The 22,704-nt window shown below is 49.2% G+C and overlaps 9 protein-coding genes across 9 annotated transcripts; 5 read left to right on the forward strand and 4 right to left on the reverse strand.

Moving 5' to 3' along the window:
* Positions 1 to 2,491: 2,491 nt before the first annotated feature.
* BO87DRAFT_301771 (serine/threonine-protein kinase) lies at positions 2,492 to 4,517 on the forward strand (the record flags this gene model as incomplete). Its single annotated transcript, XM_025619177.1, has 7 exons — positions 2,492 to 2,534; positions 2,591 to 2,713; positions 2,777 to 2,888; positions 2,959 to 3,163; positions 3,220 to 3,375; positions 3,426 to 3,964; positions 4,016 to 4,517. 7 exons carry the CDS (start codon positions 2,492 to 2,494, stop codon positions 4,515 to 4,517), a joined length of 1,680 nt encoding a protein of 559 aa, XP_025483061.1.
* A 122-nt stretch (positions 4,518 to 4,639) lies between these two features.
* BO87DRAFT_394540 (uncharacterized protein) lies at positions 4,640 to 5,070 on the forward strand (the record flags this gene model as incomplete). Its single annotated transcript, XM_025625124.1, has 2 exons — positions 4,640 to 4,708; positions 4,795 to 5,070. The coding sequence occupies 2 exons, from the start codon at positions 4,640 to 4,642 to the stop codon at positions 5,068 to 5,070; spliced, it is 345 nt and encodes a 114-aa protein (XP_025483062.1).
* A 2,071-nt stretch (positions 5,071 to 7,141) lies between these two features.
* Positions 7,142 to 8,517, reverse strand: BO87DRAFT_384026 (glycosyltransferase family 32 protein; the record flags this gene model as incomplete). Its single annotated transcript, XM_025624676.1, has 3 exons — positions 7,142 to 7,153; positions 7,249 to 7,253; positions 7,323 to 8,517. 3 exons carry the CDS (start codon positions 8,515 to 8,517, stop codon positions 7,142 to 7,144), a joined length of 1,212 nt encoding a protein of 403 aa, XP_025483063.1.
* Positions 8,518 to 11,607: 3,090 nt separating this feature from the next.
* Positions 11,608 to 13,420, forward strand: BO87DRAFT_328662 (FAD-binding oxidoreductase). Its single transcript, XM_025620228.1, has 3 exons — positions 11,608 to 11,730; positions 11,788 to 12,818; positions 12,869 to 13,420. Exons 2-3 carry the CDS (start codon positions 11,806 to 11,808, stop codon positions 13,356 to 13,358), a joined length of 1,503 nt encoding a protein of 500 aa, XP_025483064.1. The 5' UTR covers positions 11,608 to 11,730; positions 11,788 to 11,805; the 3' UTR covers positions 13,359 to 13,420.
* A 2,729-nt stretch (positions 13,421 to 16,149) lies between these two features.
* Positions 16,150 to 16,629, forward strand: BO87DRAFT_264472 (uncharacterized protein; the record flags this gene model as incomplete). The annotated part of the gene is made up of 2 exons (XM_025618883.1): positions 16,150 to 16,297; positions 16,442 to 16,629. Coding segments are annotated over 2 exons (336 nt in total), but the record flags the coding sequence as incomplete, so codon positions are not given.
* Positions 16,630 to 17,785: 1,156 nt separating this feature from the next.
* On the reverse strand, positions 17,786 to 19,012 carry BO87DRAFT_394543 (NAD(P)/FAD-dependent oxidoreductase; the record flags this gene model as incomplete). Its single annotated transcript, XM_025625125.1, has 2 exons — positions 17,786 to 18,586; positions 18,662 to 19,012. 2 exons carry the CDS (start codon positions 19,010 to 19,012, stop codon positions 17,786 to 17,788), a joined length of 1,152 nt encoding a protein of 383 aa, XP_025483066.1.
* A 493-nt stretch (positions 19,013 to 19,505) lies between these two features.
* Positions 19,506 to 20,794, forward strand: BO87DRAFT_394546 (NAD-dependent epimerase/dehydratase family protein; the record flags this gene model as incomplete). Its single annotated transcript, XM_025625126.1, has 6 exons — positions 19,506 to 19,522; positions 19,576 to 19,781; positions 19,862 to 19,939; positions 20,009 to 20,472; positions 20,528 to 20,647; positions 20,696 to 20,794. The coding sequence occupies 6 exons, from the start codon at positions 19,506 to 19,508 to the stop codon at positions 20,792 to 20,794; spliced, it is 984 nt and encodes a 327-aa protein (XP_025483067.1).
* Positions 20,795 to 20,822: 28 nt separating this feature from the next.
* On the reverse strand, positions 20,823 to 21,490 carry BO87DRAFT_384031 (uncharacterized protein; the record flags this gene model as incomplete). The annotated part of the gene is made up of 2 exons (XM_025624677.1): positions 20,823 to 20,835; positions 20,952 to 21,490. 2 exons carry the CDS (start codon positions 21,488 to 21,490, stop codon positions 20,823 to 20,825), a joined length of 552 nt encoding a protein of 183 aa, XP_025483068.1.
* A 252-nt stretch (positions 21,491 to 21,742) lies between these two features.
* BO87DRAFT_423209 (Zn(II)2Cys6 transcription factor domain-containing protein) lies at positions 21,743 to 22,569 on the reverse strand (the record flags this gene model as incomplete). The annotated part of the gene is made up of 2 exons (XM_025627156.1): positions 21,743 to 22,323; positions 22,383 to 22,569. 2 exons carry the CDS (start codon positions 22,567 to 22,569, stop codon positions 21,743 to 21,745), a joined length of 768 nt encoding a protein of 255 aa, XP_025483069.1.
* Between the last annotated feature and the right edge of the window lie 135 nt (positions 22,570 to 22,704).

Raw genomic sequence — 22,704 nt, forward strand, 5'->3', positions numbered from 1 at the left:
CCAGGCCAGAGGTACTATGTACTATGTAGTCAGAGGAATACTAGTTCTGGGGCCACTCGGTTGGCAGGTAGGGGCCATTCAGATTGGGATGGGGGTTGAAGCACGAGGCGGAAAGGATGGCGGTGGGAGAGAAAGAAATTAGAGAAAAAAGACCAAATACCAGACAGGTGGTATTCATGGGAAGAAAGTTTGGAAGAGGCGGAGAAGAGACAAAGAACAAGCAAAGGAAGAAGCAAAGAGGCGCACAGGGGATTTAAGGGAAAAGCAAACTCTCGGTCGGCAGCAGTGGGGAAGGAAACAAGGTGCTTCGATGGATGTTCCTTGCCTGGTGCAGGTTTAGTAGAGTTCTGGTATGTTGGTAAAATTTTAAAAAAATTAAGAAGTAAAAAACAAAAGTACGACCGACAAGGCTGGCAAACACACAAACTATTGCTGCATCAGGGGAGATAGATAGTACAACAGTCCATCTGCTTGCCTGCAGGTGCAGATTTTCCAGACCTCTTCGGCGCATCATCCCTTCTCGCGATGTCACCCACGGCGTCCACCACTTTTAACTTAGTTAGTGAAGCTGCTGCTCTCCACCGCAGGCCCAGTCTTTTCTGTTTGACTTGCTCCATCCAGGCCGTCTCGTCTCCCATTCGCATTTCGCCCTGGCGACTCCGTAGTCTACTCCGTATCTCTCTCCCACTTGCCGGCGCGCCTTTCCCTCGTGGGCCCAAGCGGCACTTCTCCTGGGCTTAAACCATCCCCTTTTCTGTAGTCTCCATCAGAATAACTCCATCTCATTAACTGAGTGAAGGAGTAGTAAGTATCTTCACTTGGGTAAATTTTTTTTGTGTAGTTCTTATTTTTACCTTTTTTTTTTTTTTTTTTTTTTTTTTAAATTTTTTTTTTTTTTTTTTTTTTTTTGGTAGTATTAATTATCCTCCACTCCGTATACCCTAATCCATTTCCTCACCGCCGCTATTTCTCTCTCTTTTTGTTTCATATTATCCCCTTCCACATCTCTTCTTGCTATTCAAGATAAGTCTATTTTGTAGAGTTTTCAAACTGGTCAGAGCTTGTAAATATACACCCGTGTCTTACCGTGTAGCCGGTTCCAAGCCACGAAGGTTTTCCATCCATCGCTTCAGCTTGGATTTCTCCAGACTTTCGACTTCGCTTACCCAGTGCCGACCCAAGAACCCCTCCTGTTGAACCCCATAGTTTAATCCAGTCACCTGGGCCATTGCGCCTCGTATTGGGGACAGCTCATCTTCCCTCTATCGCTTCGTCTCGCTTTCTCTCTCCTCTTTCATACATTTTTCTTTCCCCCTTTCCCTCCTCTTGTTTCTGTTTGCATTGGAGGTTTCTGCATTGTCGTATTCCTTCTGGCTGGGTTCCAGAACGAAAGTTAATACTGTGAAGAAGCAAAACAAGACCAAACTCAAAAAGAACAAAAAAGAATAAAAAGGTAAGTAGAGAAAAACCCAAGAATTAAAGGGCAAAAAAAAAAAAAAAAAAAAAAAAAAAAAAAAAAGAAAAATAAGAAAAAGAGAAAAAAAAAAAAAGAAAAAAAAAAAAAAAAAAAAAAGAAAACATCACACCTCAATCTCCATCACCATCAATCATCATTTGCAAAGTCCCTGGGCCCCATCCTGGTTGGTTTCGTCAGCAGGGCCAACTGGGCGAGTAAGGGAACTTTCTGCGCGGTAACTTTAGTGTACAGGCGACCGAACTACTTTCGGCCCGCCTTGCTGGTCAGAAAAGTAACTAACTTAACTCATCATCTTCTCCGTCTTAGGGGCTGCCCCCGTTCCTCTCTTACCTTTTGGCTACTGCTGCTGCTGCTGCTGCTGCTGCTGCTGTGCTGCCGCTGCTTGCTACTTACTACTCGGAATTCCATCCCATATTCTATTTGCTCTTTTCCGCCCCCCTTCTCCCTCTCACGCTTTCGCGCTCTCTTTCTCGCTTCCCCCCCGACCAGGCCTCCGTTTGGTTGTCCTCGTCGGGACTTTTCGTACTTGTCTTCCATCCAAAACTCTCTCTACCTCTTTCTTCCCTTTTACTTCCTGCCATCATCGCTCTTCATTGGGGTATGTTTCACTCCTCCAAAAGTCTGCTATCTATCTCCTTTGCGAATCGGGAAAATGAGCCCCTCCGCCCACGTTCCCCCCGTCTCAATAGACCTCTGCACTCTTCCGCAATTATTTCCTCCTAACTAACACCTGTCTCATCCTGTCTAGGTCTGCATGTTCATACCTCATCTTCATCGCCTATAAAGTTCCTATCCTTCTCTCCTACGACCTCCCTCAATCAATTCGCCCCCCCAATCCCCTACTCCCCATCGACCACTCCCTCTCATCTCACGATTCGCCTCTGCGATATTTCTCTCGACTCCCACCCCTCGCATTCCATCTTCCAACGTCGAGAGTATTGTGGTTCCAGTGGGATGTTGCTATTGGTGACCGAGAACAAGATCTCCAACGTCTGTGGTTACACAACTGTCTAAATGGGAAACTCGCAAGGGAAACAGGTGGCCGCCACCGATGAGTGTACGTATCGGGTTGGCAGACAATAATAGGCGGCGGAGGGGCTGACAGTGGCGCAGTAAATTTGAATCAGTTTCGTTTGTTGCGGGTGGTTGGCAAGGGTGCGTTCGGCAAGGTTCGCATCGTGGAGAAGAAAGACACCGGGTTGACGTTCGCGCTGAAATATATTCGGAAGGAAGAAGGTATGTGGCTGCCGATCGAGGGCCTCAATGCACGCTGACATTAGGTGCTCGTTTCTTGGGTAGTTGTCCGGTCGGAAAGCGTACGAAATATCATCCGTGAACGGCGGATGCTCGAGCACCTCAACCATGCCTTCCTTTGCAACTTGAGATACAGCTTCCAAGACATTGAATATATGTGCGTCCTGCAATAGCTCTCCCAACACGACATCCCCATCATCCGTCCGCAGTCACTGATAATTGAGAAGTTACATTGTGGTGGATTTGATGAATGGCGGTGACCTCCGCTTTCACATCTCGCGGAAATGTTTCACGGAGGAGGCAGTGAGATTCTGGATAGCTGAGCTGGGCTGCGCTCTGAGGTACATTCACTCGCAGGGAATTATCCATCGTGACGTCAAGCCGGACAATATTCTGCTTGACTCGGAGGGGCATGTTCATTTGGCCGATTTTGTAAGTCTGCCGGTCGCATGCGATCTGATGATTCGAAACTGACCTCCGCGGGACAGAACGTTGCCTCTGACTTTCGACCCGGCAAACCTCTCACAAGTAAATCGGGAACACTGGCGTATCTCGCTCCGGAAGTGTATGAAGGAGGCGGATACTATTGCGAAGTTGATTGGTGGTCACTTGGAGTTACATTCTACGAGTGTATCTACAACAAGGTATGTCGCTTCGCTTCTTTGACAGTTCGGTCCGTTGCTGACTCCAGTAGCGCCCGTTCGAAGGTCGGAGCCAGGACGTGCTCAGCGAAAACATCAAAAAGGCGCAACCAAAGTACTACGTCACCAACCCCGCGGTCTCCGTTCCCTGCCTCCGAGCAATGTCGGCGTTTATGGAAAGAGATCGGTCGAAGCGGATTGGTGCGATCAGCTTTGAGAGCTTCACCTCGCATATGTTTTTCGCCGACCTCGACTTTGTTGCCCTGGAGTCGAAGGAAATCCCGCCTGTGTTCCGTCCGTCCAGCGACAAGACCAACTTTGACGCCACATATGACTTGGAGGAACTTCTCTTGGAGGAGGCGCCGCTCGAGGCCAGAGCTCGCCGGCAAAAACCGAGAGCCGAGTTGCGGGAGGATGCGACGGCTAAGGAAATCCGCGAGGACGAACTGCATCGTCTCATTGAGACGATGTTTGAGCCCTTCGATTATACAAAGGTGAACTACGTAGGGTACGTTGGTCTCCAAGCAAACGGAGATGGGGATGCCGTGCTAACCAACATCAGCAACGCTGCGGATGCGATTGCAGCATCAACGTAAGTCCTCCTTGCCTATCTTGTCTTGTGGCTTTAGCTGACACTGGCCAGAAACCCGGAAGAATGCCTGCCGATCCACCAAACGCAGTCGTCAACGCATTCCCGACAAGTCTCACAGCCCGACCTCTCCAGAAACTCGCCTCCTCTCCGAAACGATGGCTCTGTCAGTCACTTGACTCAGCCTGACACCCCGTCTCCTCTCAGCGAAACCCCCACCTCGCAAGCCTCGCTACCTCCTCCACCCCCGCCGCCGGCCCCGCCCTTCCACCGTCCCTTGCCACCGACTGCCGTGCGCCCGCGGGGCGCGACCCGGAAACAAAGCAAGGGCGGAGGGGTACAGATGGTGTTGGAAGAAGCGGGTAGCTGGAGCGAGCTTGCGGATCATAGCTCCACCCTGCCTGCCGAAGGCTACGATACCGGGTCAGTCAAAGGGAAGGGCTCCAATAGCGGCATGCTCGCCTTCCTCAGCAGGAAGAAGGGGCGCGATAGGAGCCCCAAGCCCCAGGAGCCCGGTGTGCTGGGTAAAGAAGGCGCCCGGCAGATTATCAGCTGAAGGGCTGGCATTATACCCGGAGGAGGAACGCATCGCTATGACTTGACCACTGTTGGACAGTTCGATAGAGATTTTTTATTCTTTGCCCGTTGAGAAGCTCGCGCTTTTTAATACGAGATAGCATGTCGCCTATCTGGCCGCCTTTCATTCAGGGCGTTGACATGAGAATCGCACACGACTGGCCCCCCGAGGTTAGACTCGGACAACACGCAGCCCCGATCAAAAGCTTGCTTTTGGGGAAGACCCATAATTATCAGGCAAATTCCAACCATGCCAGGGTGGTTTGTTCATTCGTTTTTGTTTGCTGGCACCGGTCTTGACCGTGAGAAGCCGCGTTGCAGGCCGAAGCCGACATCTGACGGCGTCTTGGCATGACAGCATATCCATCATTCTCAGTCGTTTCTCACCGTCCCGAATTCTTCTTTATGGGACTGGTTTAGTCATTGGTTTCCCTGGATCCAGCGCAGATCAGGTTCTTTCTTTGCACTTCTATTTCCTTGATGGTGTTGGCTCCGGAGTTGTACAGATGGGAGTGGCATATGACGATTTCTAATTCATCTATCCTTGTGACATACCAACGATGGTCGAGATGTACCGTTTTCTTCTCTAATTGTTTGATTGTGTTGATTTCACCCCATTTGATATCTCTGTGGCGTTTTGCATACCCGGTGAATAGTCGCGGCCCCGACGTGGAATGTACCAGGCATCATGGAGACGGGGCCAGATCGGGAATTACCCTTGTAACTAATGACGTTTCTCCTTTCATTATACCTATAGACCTGAATGGAGCATTGTGATCGGCGATGTGCCTGGATATTAGCCTCGATGTTAGTGTGCAGAGTTGACAGTAGGATCCCGATGCTAAGCGTACTGCATTCAGATATGCAAGAAGGTTTGTCTTTGGGTTTAGCAGACTGGGTCTTCGTTGCGTGTGATCGATCTAGCACCTTCATTGCCTCGGCTGCCTACTGCCTACGGAGTATATCTGGCATCTTCTTCATCGGAACATATGATCTGACCTGAGTTTTAGGTTCTATATCATCCGGATATTGGGTGCAAGTCTCCGAGCACCTGCAGACGTTATTGATTCGACCTGTCATGATCGTAGCAGTTATACTATGCGCGGGACGTATTTGTATATTGGCCGATTCAGCGGACTCAAAAATGGTGTCATGTAGAACTATTTGTATTACACTCTTACATTAATGAAAAGTGTAGACCTTGATCATCTATTTGGAAACGTCTTTTATTTACAGTGACAGGTTCATAACTTTCTGGACTGATGAGTGATATTCTATCACTGGGATGTTGACTTGCCTCACTGGGAATGTGAACACCTCAGGCAGAAACTGCTTTCCAGGCCAGTAAACTACCTTCTGTGTTATTTCGTACGTATGGCATAGAAACGACCCCCAATTTCCTCCTCCCATATTTATTTCAGCCTCGCTGACTGTCATTGCGCTTATACTTGCAAATTGTCTGCACTGTTCTCCGGCCAGAACAATGGGAGTGACACTGCTACATGCACAGTTCAGCTCACTCCAATACCAACAGCACCACCACTACCACCATCACCAAGTCAAACCCTATTCTCGCTTATTAACTCCTTTTTAAACCATTGAACTATATTGATCTCAAATCGGTGTAACCAGTTCCCATCCCTCCACACACCTACATCAACAATCCACCAACCATCAGCCAAGACCAAAGGATCATACTAACTAGCCCGACAATCCCCCCCCTTTACATAAGAGCCCCATCAACAACGAATTTTCTACCAGAGATGTTTCACTTCACTCTCAATCGCTAGGCAAGATGCAATGTCAGCCACTGAAACAGTCAGTAAAGTCACGACCAGCACCGTACCAATTGCTGACTACTCAACCGCATACAACAAAGGTCCATATACGGGAATATCTTTACCATGTATATCGTTGATGATTGGGCCTGGGCCGTGGCGCGGACGATGTACTTCGGACATTGGTGGTCAGGGGATATGGATTGTTAGTAGCCTGCGGGAGGATGTATTTCGTGGGAGGGAGATATGGTGATTCGGTTGGGTGTATGAATTACTATATAACATGTATATATAAGGCAATCGCTTTGACATAACACGCGGACTATCTACATCTGAGTTAAGCATATCACCCCTAGTATATATGAAAGGATGGGATATTGAATGGCTAGCTGGGAAGACTTGACTGAGTCGTAATAGAAGTTATTATATTTGCCGAGATGAGCATTTCTAGTTTGATATAGAGTTCAGCGTTCTTGAGTTCTAGAATATCTGGACACATGTGTGAGCTATCTGTATATCTTCAGACGATATTATGAGACTAGCCATGAACTACATTATGGTAGAACATACTATATCTCCGCCTTCACTGCTGTATCAGGATGGGATTCCTATTATCGAAGATGTGATTACTGATACATTATCTATTAAACCCCCGGATGTGATGTTAGCGACGGCAGCCAAGTGAGCTGCCGAGTTGATACCCTTCTCAATTTATGATATATTAGACCCTATTATAGTGCTAGAATGCACTGCACAGTCATTTGACAAACAGATGACTTGCATAGTTGACAGTAAGGAGTGCCACGTGTGAGACGTGAACATTGCCCTACCAGCTGTCCTGAACAGCATGCATCAGTATCATGATTGATAATACAAAACCCATCTACAGTCCAAGACAATTATACTCATCATGCACAGCATAGAATACCGTACCCTAACTATATACAAAAAGCGTACAATACTATATACATCATTCCAACTCCTAAGTAACAACCGTAATCACTCACTCCCTTCCTCCTTCCCCCCATCACCCTCCCCATCCGCACCTTCATCTCCGTCCTCCACAACAATCACCACCTCCTCCTCCCCATCATCCTCCTTAACCCCCTCCTCCCCACCCACCTCATTCTTCCAACTCCCCGCATAATGATGACTAACCAAATACTCCCCCTGCCCCTGCGGCATCCCGCCCTGCAACGCCGCAAAGCTCGCCTGCGGCAACACAAGCACATCCCCCAACAACACCCCGCCCTCCCCAATCCCCTCAATCTCCTCCTTACCCACCCCACGACCCACCTCCTCACTAATCGTCTCCAACAAAGCAACAGTAATAGCCTGCGGCCCCGTCACATCCACCACATCCGGAATCATATCCATCGTCAGCTCGCCCACAGTCACATTATTCTCCCTCGCAAGCCCCTCCAACCTTCCCGCTACATACTCAATCGCATGATATATATGTCCATTCCCGGGTGTAGACATCACCGTCCACGACGCGAACTGCCATCCGTCGAACTCGATCCCCACGACCACGTTCGCCGTCGGCGGGATCGGCCATTGCGATATGGGCACTTCGCAGGATACGTCCAGGTCGGACCAGATCCCGCCGTCGATGTAGAGGATTAGGAGTCTCAGGAGGTCGGCGCGGAGGATGGGCACCGAGAGGGAGGTGTATAGGTCGGCGATTTCGGGCCAGATGGGGCGGAAGTTCGTTTCCACGTAGGCGAGGCTGGATGTTTCCGTGAGGATTTCGTGCCGTAGGTGTGGGTTTAGGGTTGTCCAGGTTGAGATCCAGGATTCGGCTTGCGTGGTGAGGCCTTTTGTGCCGGTTTTTTGCCACAGTTTATGGGGGATGGAGTGGCTGGTTGGTTGGGGGTGGGTGTGGGTGTGGGTTTTGGGAGGGTGGGTTGTTGTTGTTGTGGATGTGGATGTAGATGTGGATGTGGTGGTGTGGGTGGTGATCGTTGCGAGGGTGGTGGTTGGGAACAGGGTTGTTGGGTCTTCGGTGGTGGTTATTTGGGGTGGTTGCTGTGGTGGTAGGTGTATTTCTTGTATCTCTGCTGCCGCTGGGCTTGGGGTTGGGACGATGGCGGGTGAGATTGGTACGACGGGTTGGCGGATGAGTCGGTGGAAGAGGTAGAGGTTTAGAAAGACGAGGGAGAAGATGAGGATGGCCGTAGGTCGGGTTAACATGGTGGACATTATGATGTTGTTTATTTTAGTTGTGGTTGTGGTAGTGGTTGGTCGTGATCGTGGTAAATGTCTATTGATGCATCGCAGGATAGCCGTCCAATGAATGAATGAATGAATGAATGTAGATAGTTAATAAACCGAGTAGGAAATCTGCACAAAACAATATCGGAAATCTAGTGTACTGTATTGATGGAAAGAATGAAGAAATAATGAATGACTAGGTGAGTTACACCTGAAATCTGCAGGGTCCACGCCCGTCTTAAAGGCGTTCAGCTGCATCCTAAGAAAGGAGAATTAGCCCTGTCCCCGACTAAACATGGCCAGTCAGATGGACCTACAGACGCCACGGATGGACCCTCCGGACCCTCTCCGCTGAGATGGGGCGATGGCAGCCGATTGGCTTCCCGCTCTGACTTAGGGTCCAGTGTTGATGAGATTGCTGAGTTCACCGCGTTGCTCAGAACTCTGTTGCACGCTTTTTCTCTTTCAAGTAAATGAATAATGGGCGTTTTGGCTGTTCAGGTTGGTTGTGTTTGGGGGCTGGAAAGCAGGCTCGGACTAGTGGGGATAGTGTAGTTTTACTTTTTCTGCTGATGAATACCATGTCCGGATGGAAGTCTTGGTAGTCACTAGTTGTGATGTATTTGCTAGATATTGGAATGTGAACATGAAAGGAATAAAGGATTTCTATTCCCTAAATTCAACCTTTCTAATGCATGTCAAAGTAGTTATAAGTGGTAGGACAGGCAGCCGGTGACACCCGCATGTAACACAGCAGCAGTCACGTTGCGGCTGTACCCTGTTGTAGTATCGATCAGACATTCAACCAACATTGAGGGCAGAATGATAAGCTGCTGATCTGCCAATCTAAGCAGCCAGTCTGTATTGAGAAATGGGGGCGTCAGGTCAGATAAGTTAGTCTGGAGCGGTGTCTTGTCTTGACTTTTGAGAGTCGTGGCCGGATTGGGTGGAGTCTATTTTTAGCTAAGTTTGAATTGGGTTGGGTTGCCTGATGGGAGACAGAACCTACACAGTTACTACTGAAATCTTCCTTGCAGTAGTTTATCGGTGCCTTTATTGAGGACTTACAGACTGAGTGTGAATGTTGACAGAAATTCTTCAAGCACAATGACGAGTCTCTTGCCTCCCTCCTAAGCAAATTGTACAATTCACACATCACAAGGCAAAGCCCAGACCCTGTAGATCTAACCAGAGTCTAAGACAGTCTGACATGACTTTGCTCTGATTGGTCCAAGACATTTACTGTCTCCATCGCAGCGGTAGCTAAGAACCACTGTATCCGGTGATCAGCGGGCAAGAGTGTCCACCGCGCAGGGCACGGGTTACTGAGAAAAGGCGAGTGTCTGGTTCGGGAGATTCCTGGTGGGGGGCCAATAAATACGAGGGTTTCATTTCCCTGAGATAGATGGCCTGGTGGGGGCCGCTTGCGGCGAAGGGAGATTAATTCGTGGATAGGTTGCCGTTTGGGGCCGGGAGTTCACCTAGGTACTGACTGGGGACGATTGGTATGCATCTGCTTGGCATATGGCCGCTGTTAAAACTGCTTATGCTTGGGGGCTTCATGTTTCGTCTGTTTCAGAATGCAATTCGAAGCAGCAGCTTCAATCCTTCCATGGGGGCTATTATGGCTGACTCTCAGTTTGCTGACGCCCCTCTTGCCGTGTTGGGCGCGGTGCGGCTGGGTTCTGTCCGCCTTGCCATACGACGGGCAGTTCACTACCGCCTTGGACAGGTGACAACGAGATGTAAATGGGAAGTGTCAGAGGCTGTTGGAAAATAACTATTCACATATATCGTAGCAGTGGCCTTCAGTCGGGAGTTTTGATATGAGATTCGTGGTTCATGGAAGAAAACAACAGTACAACTCAGCCATGATCATGCTTGAAATGCACCCGATGTTCGTACCAGGACCATGATTGTAGTCCAAGTAGGTGATTTGTGCTATCAACAAATATTTGAGATCGTCGAATATGCCACTCATATCTGTTCTCGAAGCGTTGATTGAATCTAAGTGAAATCGCAGCTGATAGAAAGAAGGAAAGCAGCATCCAGGCAGCAAGGCTACATCAGGCGGGAGATCAGGCACCAACAAAAGACAAGCTTTTCCCAACCAATCAAAGAAGGCACTACCGGCGGGGCAGACCCACTGCCATAAACAGAAACGGGAGATGAGAGTGACACTCATTTCCCAGTTCACAGTGATACCGGGCTTGACAATGACTCGCTCATTTCGGTTACTATTTGATGGTCGGTCTGATGTAACTACCGATTTCACTTTGCTGAGGCGGCAATTTGTCCCGTCCGTCTAATCTAATCCGACCGGAGCCCCGATTTAGGGTGTATTACCACGTGGTGATGTTGGCTAGGCGCAAATGAATAAATTCTCGTCTGCTTCGTCCGACTTGGGCTACGTGAACAATGAATAACTCTGACTAAAGGGGCATCGTTGTCATCTCAAGAAATTCACGGATAAAGACCGAGCGATTCTAACCACAATGCTGACCCTGTCTACCATGAGGCTAAAGTTATCATTGGCAACTCCGGCCGAAGTTTCATGTCGTAATCCTGTCATTGAGACTCTACAGTTCTCCCTTGGATTTCCAAGCAGTATGTGTGTGTGTGTGTGTGTGTGTGCGTCTGTCATAATAAGCCACACAAACGATGTGTTCTCCAGGGAGGATATGATTTGATGATTCATTCAACGCAAACATGATTAGACTAACGAGCTGGTATACACTATAGTCTCTATTATCTCCAGGTAGACCCCTCTGTATTACCCACTCTACATATCAGCACTATCCAACTCAGGTATGAACAACTAGGAAAGCCTGGTGGTAATAAATACAACCGCACTTATTATGCTGTCCGGACAGAACCTGATCCGGGTCAATGAGAAAGATTGCCATGGCAAGGCTGGAAGAGCGGGAATCTCCAGTTACCTCTGGGAAAAATAATCCTTGTCTACAAGTGGCAGGGGTGAATGCCGCTAAGTCTCTAGCCTCATGACCACCGCGTACGACACTCACCCCGCCTATTAAAGTCCTGCAGCGACTCCTTCCATAGTGTATTCCCTTCCATCTTTTATTCTCGACTACCGATCAATCCACAGCGTCTTTCTGTTTGCATTTGTCCCTAATTATGGAGCAGGTCCCGCTCGTTGGCAGCAATGTTACTACGGCTTGCGATTCCCCGGGTGCTTGAGTACGTGCGATCATAGCCTCTGCAGAGTAAGAAATACTAACCCCGCTGTGTGCACAGTGCCTTTCCCTGGCTACAATGTTAGGACAGGACAAAGTTTCCTTTCCCGAAACTGCTGCTTATGAAGCGTCGCAGGGATCGTACTTTACCCAGCAGAATAGCGAGCTTCAGCCCTCGTGCGTGGTGTTTCCAGACTCAGCCGATGAGGTATCCATTGTCATCACCAGCATATTAGCAATCTCGTCTGGTGTACCTGATTATCAGAAAGCGGGCTGCCAGTTTGCCATTCGTTCTGGCGGCCACAATTCCTTTGGAGGCGCATCCAACATCGAAAATTGCGTCACCATTGATCTGCCCGCTCTCAACTCTATTCGGATACACGATGCTCCATCACGGAAAGATGAGGATGAAGGTGCGCAAGACAAGGAGCCACAACACACAGTCCTTGTCGGAGCAGGCGCTACATGGGGCGAGGTCTATGCCCTGCTCGATCCGTTGGGTCTCTCGGTGGCAGGAGGCCGCGCTGCACAGGTCGGGGTTGACGGGCTGACCCTCGGGGGCGGCATCTCCTACTTCTCACCGCGCTACGGGTGGACGTGTGACAGCTTGGTCGGCGCAGAGGTGATCTTGGCTAACGGCACAATTGTATATTTGGATGAGGACCAACATCCGGATTGGCTGGCAGCGCTACGCGGGGGCGGCGCTAACTTTGGGGTTCTCACAGGCTTCGATTTGCGGACTTTCCCACAAGGTCTTATTTACGACGGGTCCATCTACCACAGCACTGGGACTATTGACGCCCAATTACGTGCCTTCGCCGAGCTGGCTGATCCAAAGGCCGGCGCGAGCAGCTATGATGAGTATGCTTCGTTGATTACCAGTTTTGGGTTCGCCGGAGGCCAGGGGGCTGCCATAGTGAATAGTGTCGTGTATACGGGGGAGCTCGAGGAACTAGAGGATGATGGAGTAACACCACCCCCAATTGTGTACAAAGCGCTTTTCGACATCCCACAGTTGTTCAGCACCGTGCGTGTGGCAGCCATGCATGAGGTGGCTATTGAGCAAGGGTCGTTTTCACAGAGCGGGAAACGGTAAGAATATCTTTCTTTATCTAATCTTTTAGTGTTGACGACAATTACAGACAGCTAAGTGTAGTCGCGACGCATGGCGTGACCCTTTCTATGTTGAATGCAACCTACCTCCGGTGGAACTCCAGTCTGGAAGCCGTACAGGACGTGCCAGGCATTGTGTGGTCGATCTCTCTTGAGCCACTACCTCCGGCAATCTATGCACGGGCACCCCCCGGTCATAATGTTATGGGGCTGTCATCATCCGAACGCCACGAGCGATCACTGGTGGTGACCTTACTGAGCGCCACTTGGGATAACGCGGCTGATGATACCCGGGTGGAGCAAGCCGCCAAAGCGCTCTTTTCAGGCATTGAAGCCGATGCGCGTGCATTGAATGCACATCACCCTTTTATCTATCTGAATTATGCAGCGAAATGGCAGGATCCGATCGCTAGTTATGGCTCTGAAAGCATTAAGCGGTTGCAACGCATCAGCCGCGAGGTTGATCCGGCGGGAATCTTCCAAAATATGGTTCCTGGAGGATTTAAGATACCTCAGTGAAACGTATCAGGTTACTCCTTACTTACCTGATCTCTTTAGTACAGACTTTAATTCAAATACGCTTTAGAGTTCGTTCAACTCAAGTGAACCTCTAAGTAGGTAATATGTAAGCGCTAACCAACTGTTTCAAAATACCAAACCCGCAAGCCATCGCTACGGCTGCGAATTCTTTACTGTAAACGCCCCTGCTCAGCCAATTAAGTCAGCTCGAACACGACATTGACCCTGGAGCCCGACATGGACTCCAATAATATTCACTATATGATTCTAGTCATAGAGATAACTGGTACATACGACCACAGGGTGTGGAAAACAGGGCTTCCCGTCCGCTCAGCCGTACTTAAGCTACACGCCGGGAGGTTAGTAGTTGGGTGGGTGACCACCAGCGAATCCCTTCTGTTGTATGTTTTTGATCCTCATTTTTTTTGTGATTCATTGAATCTAGTAGTGCCTTAAGCATTGTAGTCCTTGGAAGAACATCATTCGCTGTGACAGAAGTAGTTCTTACGGGGTCAGGACCCTGAAGCCCGAATTTGAAGCGATGCGGTGGAGATTTTTGCCCTAATCAACGCGGCGACTCTTAACTCTATGCTAACAGCGAAGAGGTTAACGCCTTCTAAAATATCCCTGTGTTGATGGGCAAACTATCCCCCAGGGCACCCTGTTCCCCAAGGCCCCCAAGGTCCTATTTCTATGAATCTCCAGTCGTGGTAGTCTTGACGGCGAGAAGACCAGGATTTGCATCAGAGTCACAATCGACTTCATTGTTCCGATACCATAGCCAAAAAGGAGTACGCGATTTGAATTATGAGACTCAGACTGAATCTGGACTGCTGGTATTGGAGAAACTGTTCTAAACTATATTAGGATTACTGTCCCTGCCAAGTACATATATACACATCGCCGATAATAGTATATGCCACCACAGCTTCGTAAAAGGTTTAGACAAGAAAGATGTGTCAGGCTTGACAATTGACCCATTGTTGACCAGTGGTAGGAAGAAGGGCCACAGTGGAGCTCGGAGTATCCGCTGATGAGGGGTGCGATAGTTGTAATGATCACTGTGGTACGTTAAGAGTTTGGCGTCCGTTCTCCCAGGCACTTTGGACTTGCTCGTGCTGGCCTGTATGTTCGGCACCGCCAGTCGCGGTACTAGTCCCCATCAACGGCTCCATATATTCAAACCGATCTGAGTAGAAGGTCTGGGGCCATTCGGAAACCCGGTCAGTCGAATACTCAACAAGCGTTTGTGTTAAGGAATCTTACGCGGGCGTATAACAGGATCCCGGATTCTAGATCGTGATTGGGGGTGCGGTTCTGGGAGAAAAAAGTGTGCAGAAGCTCTACAAGATTCGGCTGAGAGGTACGGTTTGATTGCCGATAAAATGATCGACCGGTTACCGATTGAGCCGGAGGAGAAGATTCACTGGGACGGAGGGGAGGAAGATTGCTTTGGTGAGTTTCGGGGTTCTCATGACGGTTCTGGCCTAGAGGGAGTCAACAGCTGGGGGTTAGTTAGCTGTATGAAGATGGGAGTTGAGAGGGTTAGATGTTTACTTGGCAGTCTTTGGTGTCGGAAGTGTCGGATTATGCAACACACCAAAGGAATGCAGGCGACCAATAAAGCGAGTAGGCCTATAATTGCTTCCGCTGATAAGGACATTCTCGTTGGAAACGTCAGTTTCGATGTTGAAGGTGGGAAAAAAACAGATGCATTGGGGCTGACTGCCTTTTATCATGAAGGATTCTACAGACTGTACAGAAGCCGCGAAAAGCCTGTATTGATCTCAAGCCCAAACCCAGAAGAGCCGGAGATCCCTTCAGCCCTGGACCAAGATCCGTCGAAAACGGAGTCGCATTTCTGGCTTGAGCCAATTGGCAGGACACAGCATGTGGTGGCTGAGTGAGCATTTGCCCGGGGAAGAACCACGATTGGTGCAGACCAGAAGTGCGGCCTACCTCGATGCATAGCGTGAAGTATACAGCCCGAGCAAGGTAAGGCTGTCGGCTCCTGACCAGCAGTCCACCACAAGGGGGCTTGACCAGGGGCAGGCGGGAATATTAGAAGGCTCCGATTCTCTGATCAAGTCGTTAACCATTGGATTTTCTATCCAAACCTGAATTTCAATCCCAGCCTTCTATCCCTCTTGTAATCCGAAAATAAGTCTGTCCGACCACAAAGACACCATCCAAAGGCTCTACGACGACGAATGCCTGACTCTCGACGAGCTGATGGCCTCCATGGAGAAGAATTTTGGCATTCGTGCGAGGTATGTCTTCTATCTCAGACCCATTCCATTACCGCTGTACCCCCTGACATTGATCGGTTGGATAGCAAGGACACCTACAAACGCTATTTCAAGAAATGGCAACTACGTAAAAACAACAATCACGACTTCTACATCTGGGCTAACCATCGCATTGAAAAGCGCAGTCATGCGAACCCCAAGAAGAAGACCCAGATCCTGTTGAACGGAAAAGCGATCGATAAGAAAACTATCCAGAAGAATATCCCGCGGCAGGTGTCGACTTATGATCAAGCACGCGCAGCAGGTCAGTCATCTAAACCCAGCTGATATAGGTATCCGGAAAATAGTGACATTCTCTAGCTGCGAGTCCAGCAACACCTCAAGGCTACAGCATCGTAACGCCTGCTGGTTCGACCTCAAGCCAGCCCCAAGACACTTCGGCGAGACCAAGCGAGCCCCCATCGTCGAGCCAACCTGCATCACTTGGAAGTGACATAACAGACAAAGAAGAGCTGACCGAAATTAAATTGCTTGCTGAAGTCATGCAAGACTGTGGGTCTTTCCTCTCTCTATGGGGCCAAATGAATGTTTCTACTTCCCGGAGAAATCTGGCTGAACTATATACTTCGGTTGCTGAGCGGATCATTACGGATACTTGGGATCTCCAATCACATCCCCGTCATATAACTCGTCTTCTACCAGTTCTAGAATTTGACATCTTGCACTCCTCATACAAGGATGACTTTGAACGAGTTCAGCTACAGCTACGGAATCTACCGCAGGATATCTATGTTGATACCGTCCGTACTGCGAGGTTCATCGCATCGGCAAAAGGCTGCGTCAATGTGGCAGCAGCCCTGTTCGACAATCCGCTCAATGTTGATTCTCGTGATTTCAGGGGACAGACATGCCTTGGGATAGCTGTGCTTCATAATCACCCAGCGATGGTTTTGTCTCTCATCGCCCGAGGAGCAAATGTCAATAACAGACGCCGCGACGGGCAAACGGTGTGGACTCAGATTCGTACATCGGAAGAGCATGACACGGTGTCTCAGATGCTGATCAATGCTGGCGCCGATGTGAATACCACGGTCAACTCCGTCAATGGTATTTACATCTCTGCCGCTGGCGGTCATATCGATGCCGTCCGTCGTCTGCTTCGATGGGGGATGAACCCATCCATTCAAACACCTTTCTTGTGGGCTCCGCTAGTAAGTTTCAGCATCCGAGACCGTGTCCACCTTATTGCACGAAGATACTAAGAGGTGGCCTGAATAATTTAGTATTGGGCAAGATCGATCGAGGTCATGAAGGCTCTTGTTGAAGCGGGTGCGGATGTGAACACGCTTTCTGACTCTGGGGCGACACCACTTGCAACTATTGGAAAAGGCCCTGGAGAAATTAGGGATTACCTCATACAGCACGGTGCTGTACTTAAACCTCGGCGCGCCACCAAATCTTGGAAAAGAAGGCCATCCTTGATGCCGTTTTTGTCCACCATTTCTGGGTCAAACGAAGAACAAACCAAACCAACTAGTATGGGCGCTAGGCTTCCCCAGTCTTTGGATAGTACAGCTATTGTACCTCCAATCCACCCATCTCCAATAATAGCTTCCTCTCCCGCCTCGCCTAATCACAGTTTACCCTTCCGATATCCTGATCTTTCCTCGAGTATGTGGGTTGCTGACGGTGCTCCTTATCTCGCTTCGCCAAGGGTGGAAAAGGACCCACCTTCCATTACTTCTCGGCCTCAGATAGTGATGCCTGGAGTCATAAAAGATTTGCTTCTCAATGACCCTCCAATGCCCTTGCCGCGTTGGTGAATGAAACCTACGTAGTACTACTGTCGACCGGAGCCCCGGTAACTACCCCAGATCCCTCAAGATGCAGCGATCCTTCCGGATTCCGGAAACACAGCGACTGAGGCATTAATATTAGACAGCTCCTATTTCCGTATTTAGTTCAGTCGATTCATGAATTTAGATATTGCCAATTTCACAGATTATCAGAAACAGAGACCACTTTTTGACCGTAATAAGTCATGACCTCCGTAATCTCCGGTCAACGTCTGCACACTCATATCTAGTTTCGAGATTTCATTTATTGAGAGATTTCCGGATCCAGTGTCAGAGTTGAGGTAGGAACATATAGAAAAATAGTAAGTAGAAGGCTACTGCTCTATATAACTGCTCGCTCCGTCAGAGGCCGATTTTCAATAATCCGCTCATACGAAAGCACACTGAGGTCAAGAGTCTGGAAGCGCCCGTAAACAATTAACTCAGCAACACCACGGCCACAAGCCGGAGCCTGTTGGCTCCCATGGCCCCAAAATCCCACACAGAAAAGGAAATTGCCGACCTTGCTGTGTGGCCCAACTATAGCATTATGGTCGAAGGTATTAAACTCATAATGACCCACCCAAGAATCCGTCACGCGTGCGCTGGCAAATTGAGGAACCCTGCGCGTGATAACTGGAAGTATTTTCTCCTCCCATACATTCTCTGCAAAGCTGAAATCGTCTACATCCACGGCAGTGTCTGGCTCGATCGGGGGGCAACCAACGAGGTAGTCTTTTGCGCCGTAGGAGCGGAGATGAACACCCGACGGATCGATAGTTAGAGGGAGATCCTGGGTCAGGCTCTCATCGACAGAGAAGATGTAGGTGTAGCGTCGTCTAGCCTCAATTGGCAAATCGGCAATACCTGCCATATTAGAGACTGTAGCAGCTCGAGTTCCTGCAGCATTAACCAGGGTGCCGACGACGATCTGCTCTCCGGCGCGTAGTTCGATGCTTCGCACCCTATCACCCACTTCCTCTAATTCTGCACCGATGACTTCGTTCGCGATGTACTCCACGCCGTTTGCCTGGGCAGTGCTACGCAGCCACTGCACCATACCCCAGGCATTAAATGCACCTTCATCGACAACATTCAGACTCGCACTGTCAAGGTCGTCGGTGTACAAGAATGGGTACTTTTGCTGGACATCAGCCCTTGAAATAATTCATGTCCCGGCTCCCAAGCTAGCCTGCAGCTCCTGGTTTTTCTGCAGCACTTCGGTAAACTTGGATGAATTGGATAAATATAGGTATCCAAAGTTGCGGATTGAAGGGGTAAAGGGTACGTCGCGGGGGTCTGGAGGAAATTCGGTGCCAAAGCGCTTAACGAAATCGGCTGCATATTGCGCAATCTGGACATTGATGGCGGTTGCAAATTGTTGACGCATGCAGTTGTTGCTGGCTTTGGTAGCGGAATACTCTAGGGAAGGGTCTCGTTCGACAACGAGCACTGAGCCCTTGAAGTCTGGAGTTGCAGCTAGATGCCATGCAATAGAAGAGCCACTGGTAGCACCACCGACGATGACTACGTCGTAGTGCTGGCGGGTAGGAGATTTGGTGATAGACATTGTGGCTGAGAGCAAACGCAAATTGGTCGATGAATATTCAATAATAATTGTTATTGGATGCTCTAGTTGTTCAGGGATTTATATATACAGGCGTCACTGTCACGGCTATCGTTATAAGATACCTAACAGTATTTACTCTGGATAAAACAGTTCTCTACATTCCTCATGTCGTCATAAGTTGCCATATTCGCCTTTCGGTTAGATCTTTGCAAGTCTCGGTTTTAGCATTTCAACTGCATTTGAGCAGATTTTGAGATTTCGGGTCCTGGGTGTACGGTACTTCCGAACCAAAGGAGCAATGTGGCCCACCTTCCCTTCATCGCGATAAGCTGCCGGTTTGATAAGCCACATGTGGATCTCGCACCCATTAGGCAGGGTTTCCCGAAATGGTACTGTACTACACCCCACCAGTATATTTATGTAGAAGTTATACTACTCCTTTGTATTGCTACCTCACTCACCATTCCATTTGCACCTCACCATTGGACACAAAATGTCCCGCATATTTATGTATATCCAATCCACACCACAATTTTGATGACCCGTGACTAACCCATCTATAGAACAGGAGCAACAGGCTACATTGGCGGCGACGTCCTGTATGCCCTCACACAGGCACTTTCCTCGTGCAAGATCACGGCCCTCGTCCGCAGCAAGAAGAAGGCATCCCTTATCACGAGCAAATTTCCATCTGTGATCCCAGTCATTGGAGATCTTAATTCCGCGGCGCAGATTGCGAGCGAGGCTTCGAAGGCTGATGTTGTGCTTCGTATGTATAAGCAGAAAGAATCTACCCATTCCCCTGAATACTGGATATATTTTATCTAACCGCCAACTGTTGCCCGAAAGACCTAGCGAGCTCGAACCATTTCCCCAGTGCTACTGCCATTGCGCAGGGCTTGACAGAGACGCAGCGCCAAAGTCCAGGTATCTATAGATCTCCTTATTTTCTCTGAAGAACCTTATGAACGCCACCCTAAACGCTTTCCATCGCAGTTTGGATCCAAATCTCGGGCGCGAGCCTCCTCTCTGGCGCGGAAGTTGCAACAAGTTCCTATGGCCAAGCACGGGCCCAAAACCACAACGACCTGCAAGGCATTAGCGAAATCCGAAAGATCATCTCTTCATCACCCAAGCGCGCCGTCGATCAGATGCTCCTAAATTTCTCCTCAGAACAGCCTAATGTCCGAACAGCGATTATTTACGGGCCATTGATCTATGGCCTGGGCCGCGGTCCAGTCAATCAGCGCAGCATCCAGCTACCTGATCTGGCGAAGGAGACTCTTCGACTTGGACATGGAGTTCAGGTCGGGAAGGGTCTGAGCTGTTGGAGTAATGTTCACATTGCGGATTTGTCGAACTTGGTTGTGAGGTTGGTTCAGGAATCGGAGGACCGTCAAGGAAGGAATCCTTTGTTGTGGAATGAGAATGGCATTTACTTTGCGGAAAACGGAAAGATGGTTCGTGTTTCAGTTTTCCCTTCTTTTTGTCACGTTTTCTGATGTCTTATTGCAGCCATTCGGGGAGATTTCGAGAAGAGTAGCCGCATTTGCTTTCCAAAACGGCTTCACGAGAAGCACATATGTTCAGGAAATCGACGCCGAGACTGCAGACATATTGACCGCACACGGTGCCGTTCTCTGAGGGTCTAACGCCCAGTATACGGCATCTCGGGCACGTGAGTTGCTAGGCTGGAAGCCGGCTGGTCCCAGCATTGAAGAGGTGATCCCCAGAGCTGTTATGGACGAAGCCTTGCGGCTTAGATCTCATGCTAAGATCTAGAGTTTCTTCTATTCTCCGTAATGTATTTTCAGATAATTGGTCTGTAATTTCAAAGTTAAAGCGTCACGTCGCAATAATTGGACATCGTTCATTCTTCATAACATCAAACCAACTCAACGTGTAATCCTTAGTCTCTGACCGTGTCTTCCAGACGCACTGCGCAGTCCCTGCAGCTGCAGAAAACGGGCCCAATGAGGTCCGATGGCCTGTCATGATAAGCCAATCTAGCAGGCCGCTCTGCAATTCGGGGTCTAATGCCTCGTAGGCTGCAACGAAACCAGGCCAGAGGATTGCTGTATCAGGCGTATCGGGCGGCGCAGTCTCACTGTCCTCGATGCGGGTTTTGTCGTAGCGTTGTAGACACTCCAGACAGTTGCGGACAGTATCTTGGAGGATTACAGCGCTGATGTTGGGGACGCGACGGTAATAGAACAAGATAATGGCTTGATGCATGGCCTGAATCATGAAATGATTTGCTGTAAGTTTCTGGCTAATGGCAGTATCCTGACCGTTCTTCACTGCTGTTGGATTGATTGGTTTCAATTCAGGAGTCTGCTTCCATGAGAGAATATACTGCTCGAGCATGCTCGCGCGCCGCTTTAATTCTCTTGTGGTACGCGCGTCCACGGTCGGGCCGCCGCGATGAAGTAGCTCTTGCTCGTTAGCCAGGCGAATAACCAGCGATATAAGGTTCATGAGTGACCATGCTTAGAACAGCCATCAGTATCTCCTTGTACTTAGTCTGCTTAGATCCTACAACCTCCTGGTTCAGGGCCATTTCGAGATGTTGCTTGGCGGTTTCTTTGAAACGCTTTGCTGATATGTGCAGGTCACCAGCAGAATGATCGCGTGTATACTTATGGAGGCAGCTGGCAGCAAGAAGCGAATAGAACAGCGACAGCCTAGTGTGGCTTGTAGTATGGTAAATACTGAGGTCCGCAAATGCGCTCATTGCACTGGCTGCCAGGGACAATACCGGCAGTTCCTCAAAGGAAATGAGAGCGAAATTACATTCTCTTTGAAGTAACGCATCAGGTCAGCAGTCTCAGGAGGTATGATTGGGCGTCCTGAAGAAACGTCAAAGGATGGAAAGACTGGTGTTAGAGACGAAGAGGGGGACTGGTGTGTGACCTCGTCAGAATGCGGGTCTATTAACGGACGAAGGAGAGACTGAGCACCACTCGTCAAAGTATCAATATCCAGAAAGGGCTCCGGTATAATGACATCACATGAGCCACTGGGCACATTATGTAGCCCATCAAATATGGCAGTATCATCTGTAATAGCAGGCCAGAGGTCATCCCATTCCAACGGGTTGCGATCCAATTGGTCGGATTGCGGCTCAGCTTGGTTATTATCTGCAAACTCGTTGGTCGACAACACCAGAATACCGAAAGGGCCTCGAAATAAATCGCCTTCCAAGCGTACGTCGCTATCGTATTCATTTTCCAGTTGTGACAAGGCAGCACTTGCGGACTGCTTTCCAAGACTTTCTGTCATCAGTTGTGTCATCCTCAGTTGGTTGGACTCTGCCACGCTAGTTAGCAAGCAAGCGTTTTCCGTTGTATGGGCCAGAAAGGTGATCTACTGGAAAATAGGGGCCGGCGAAAAACTCGGTCTCCATCATGACTCGCCCAGACTAGCTGACGCTCATAGCCGAGACATGCCAGGCCTTGTTGTTGGCAGTTCTCGCAAACAGGGCTCGCTTCGTCACGCTTTACATGACGATGGCGGCAGGTTCCGCAGCCTGTAAGTGTGCGATTCCGTGAGAGCATGCTGCATACTATTTCGCATTCACAACTATACTACACCCGACGTCTAGGGTTTGCCTCCAGTATCTGAGACATACGAAAACCGAATATTCTGTACAGTATAAAGGATACTCGAAGTTAGACGAAAACGATCCCCAG

This window comes from Aspergillus neoniger, assembly GCF_003184625.1.
Source record: "Aspergillus neoniger CBS 115656 unplaced genomic scaffold BO87scaffold_6, whole genome shotgun sequence".
Classification (NCBI taxonomy): domain Eukaryota; kingdom Fungi; phylum Ascomycota; class Eurotiomycetes; order Eurotiales; family Aspergillaceae; genus Aspergillus; species Aspergillus neoniger.

Bases quoted from the DNA above. Each gene is read 5' to 3' on its own strand.
- BO87DRAFT_328662 (XM_025620228.1), top strand. From the start codon at position 11,806: ATGTTAGGACAGGACAAAGTTTCCTTTCCCGAAACTGCTGCTTATGAA. The intron at 12,819-12,868 runs GTAAGAATATCT...CGACAATTACAG, and splicing joins TTTTCACAGAGCGGGAAACG to ACAGCTAAGTGTAGTCGCGA.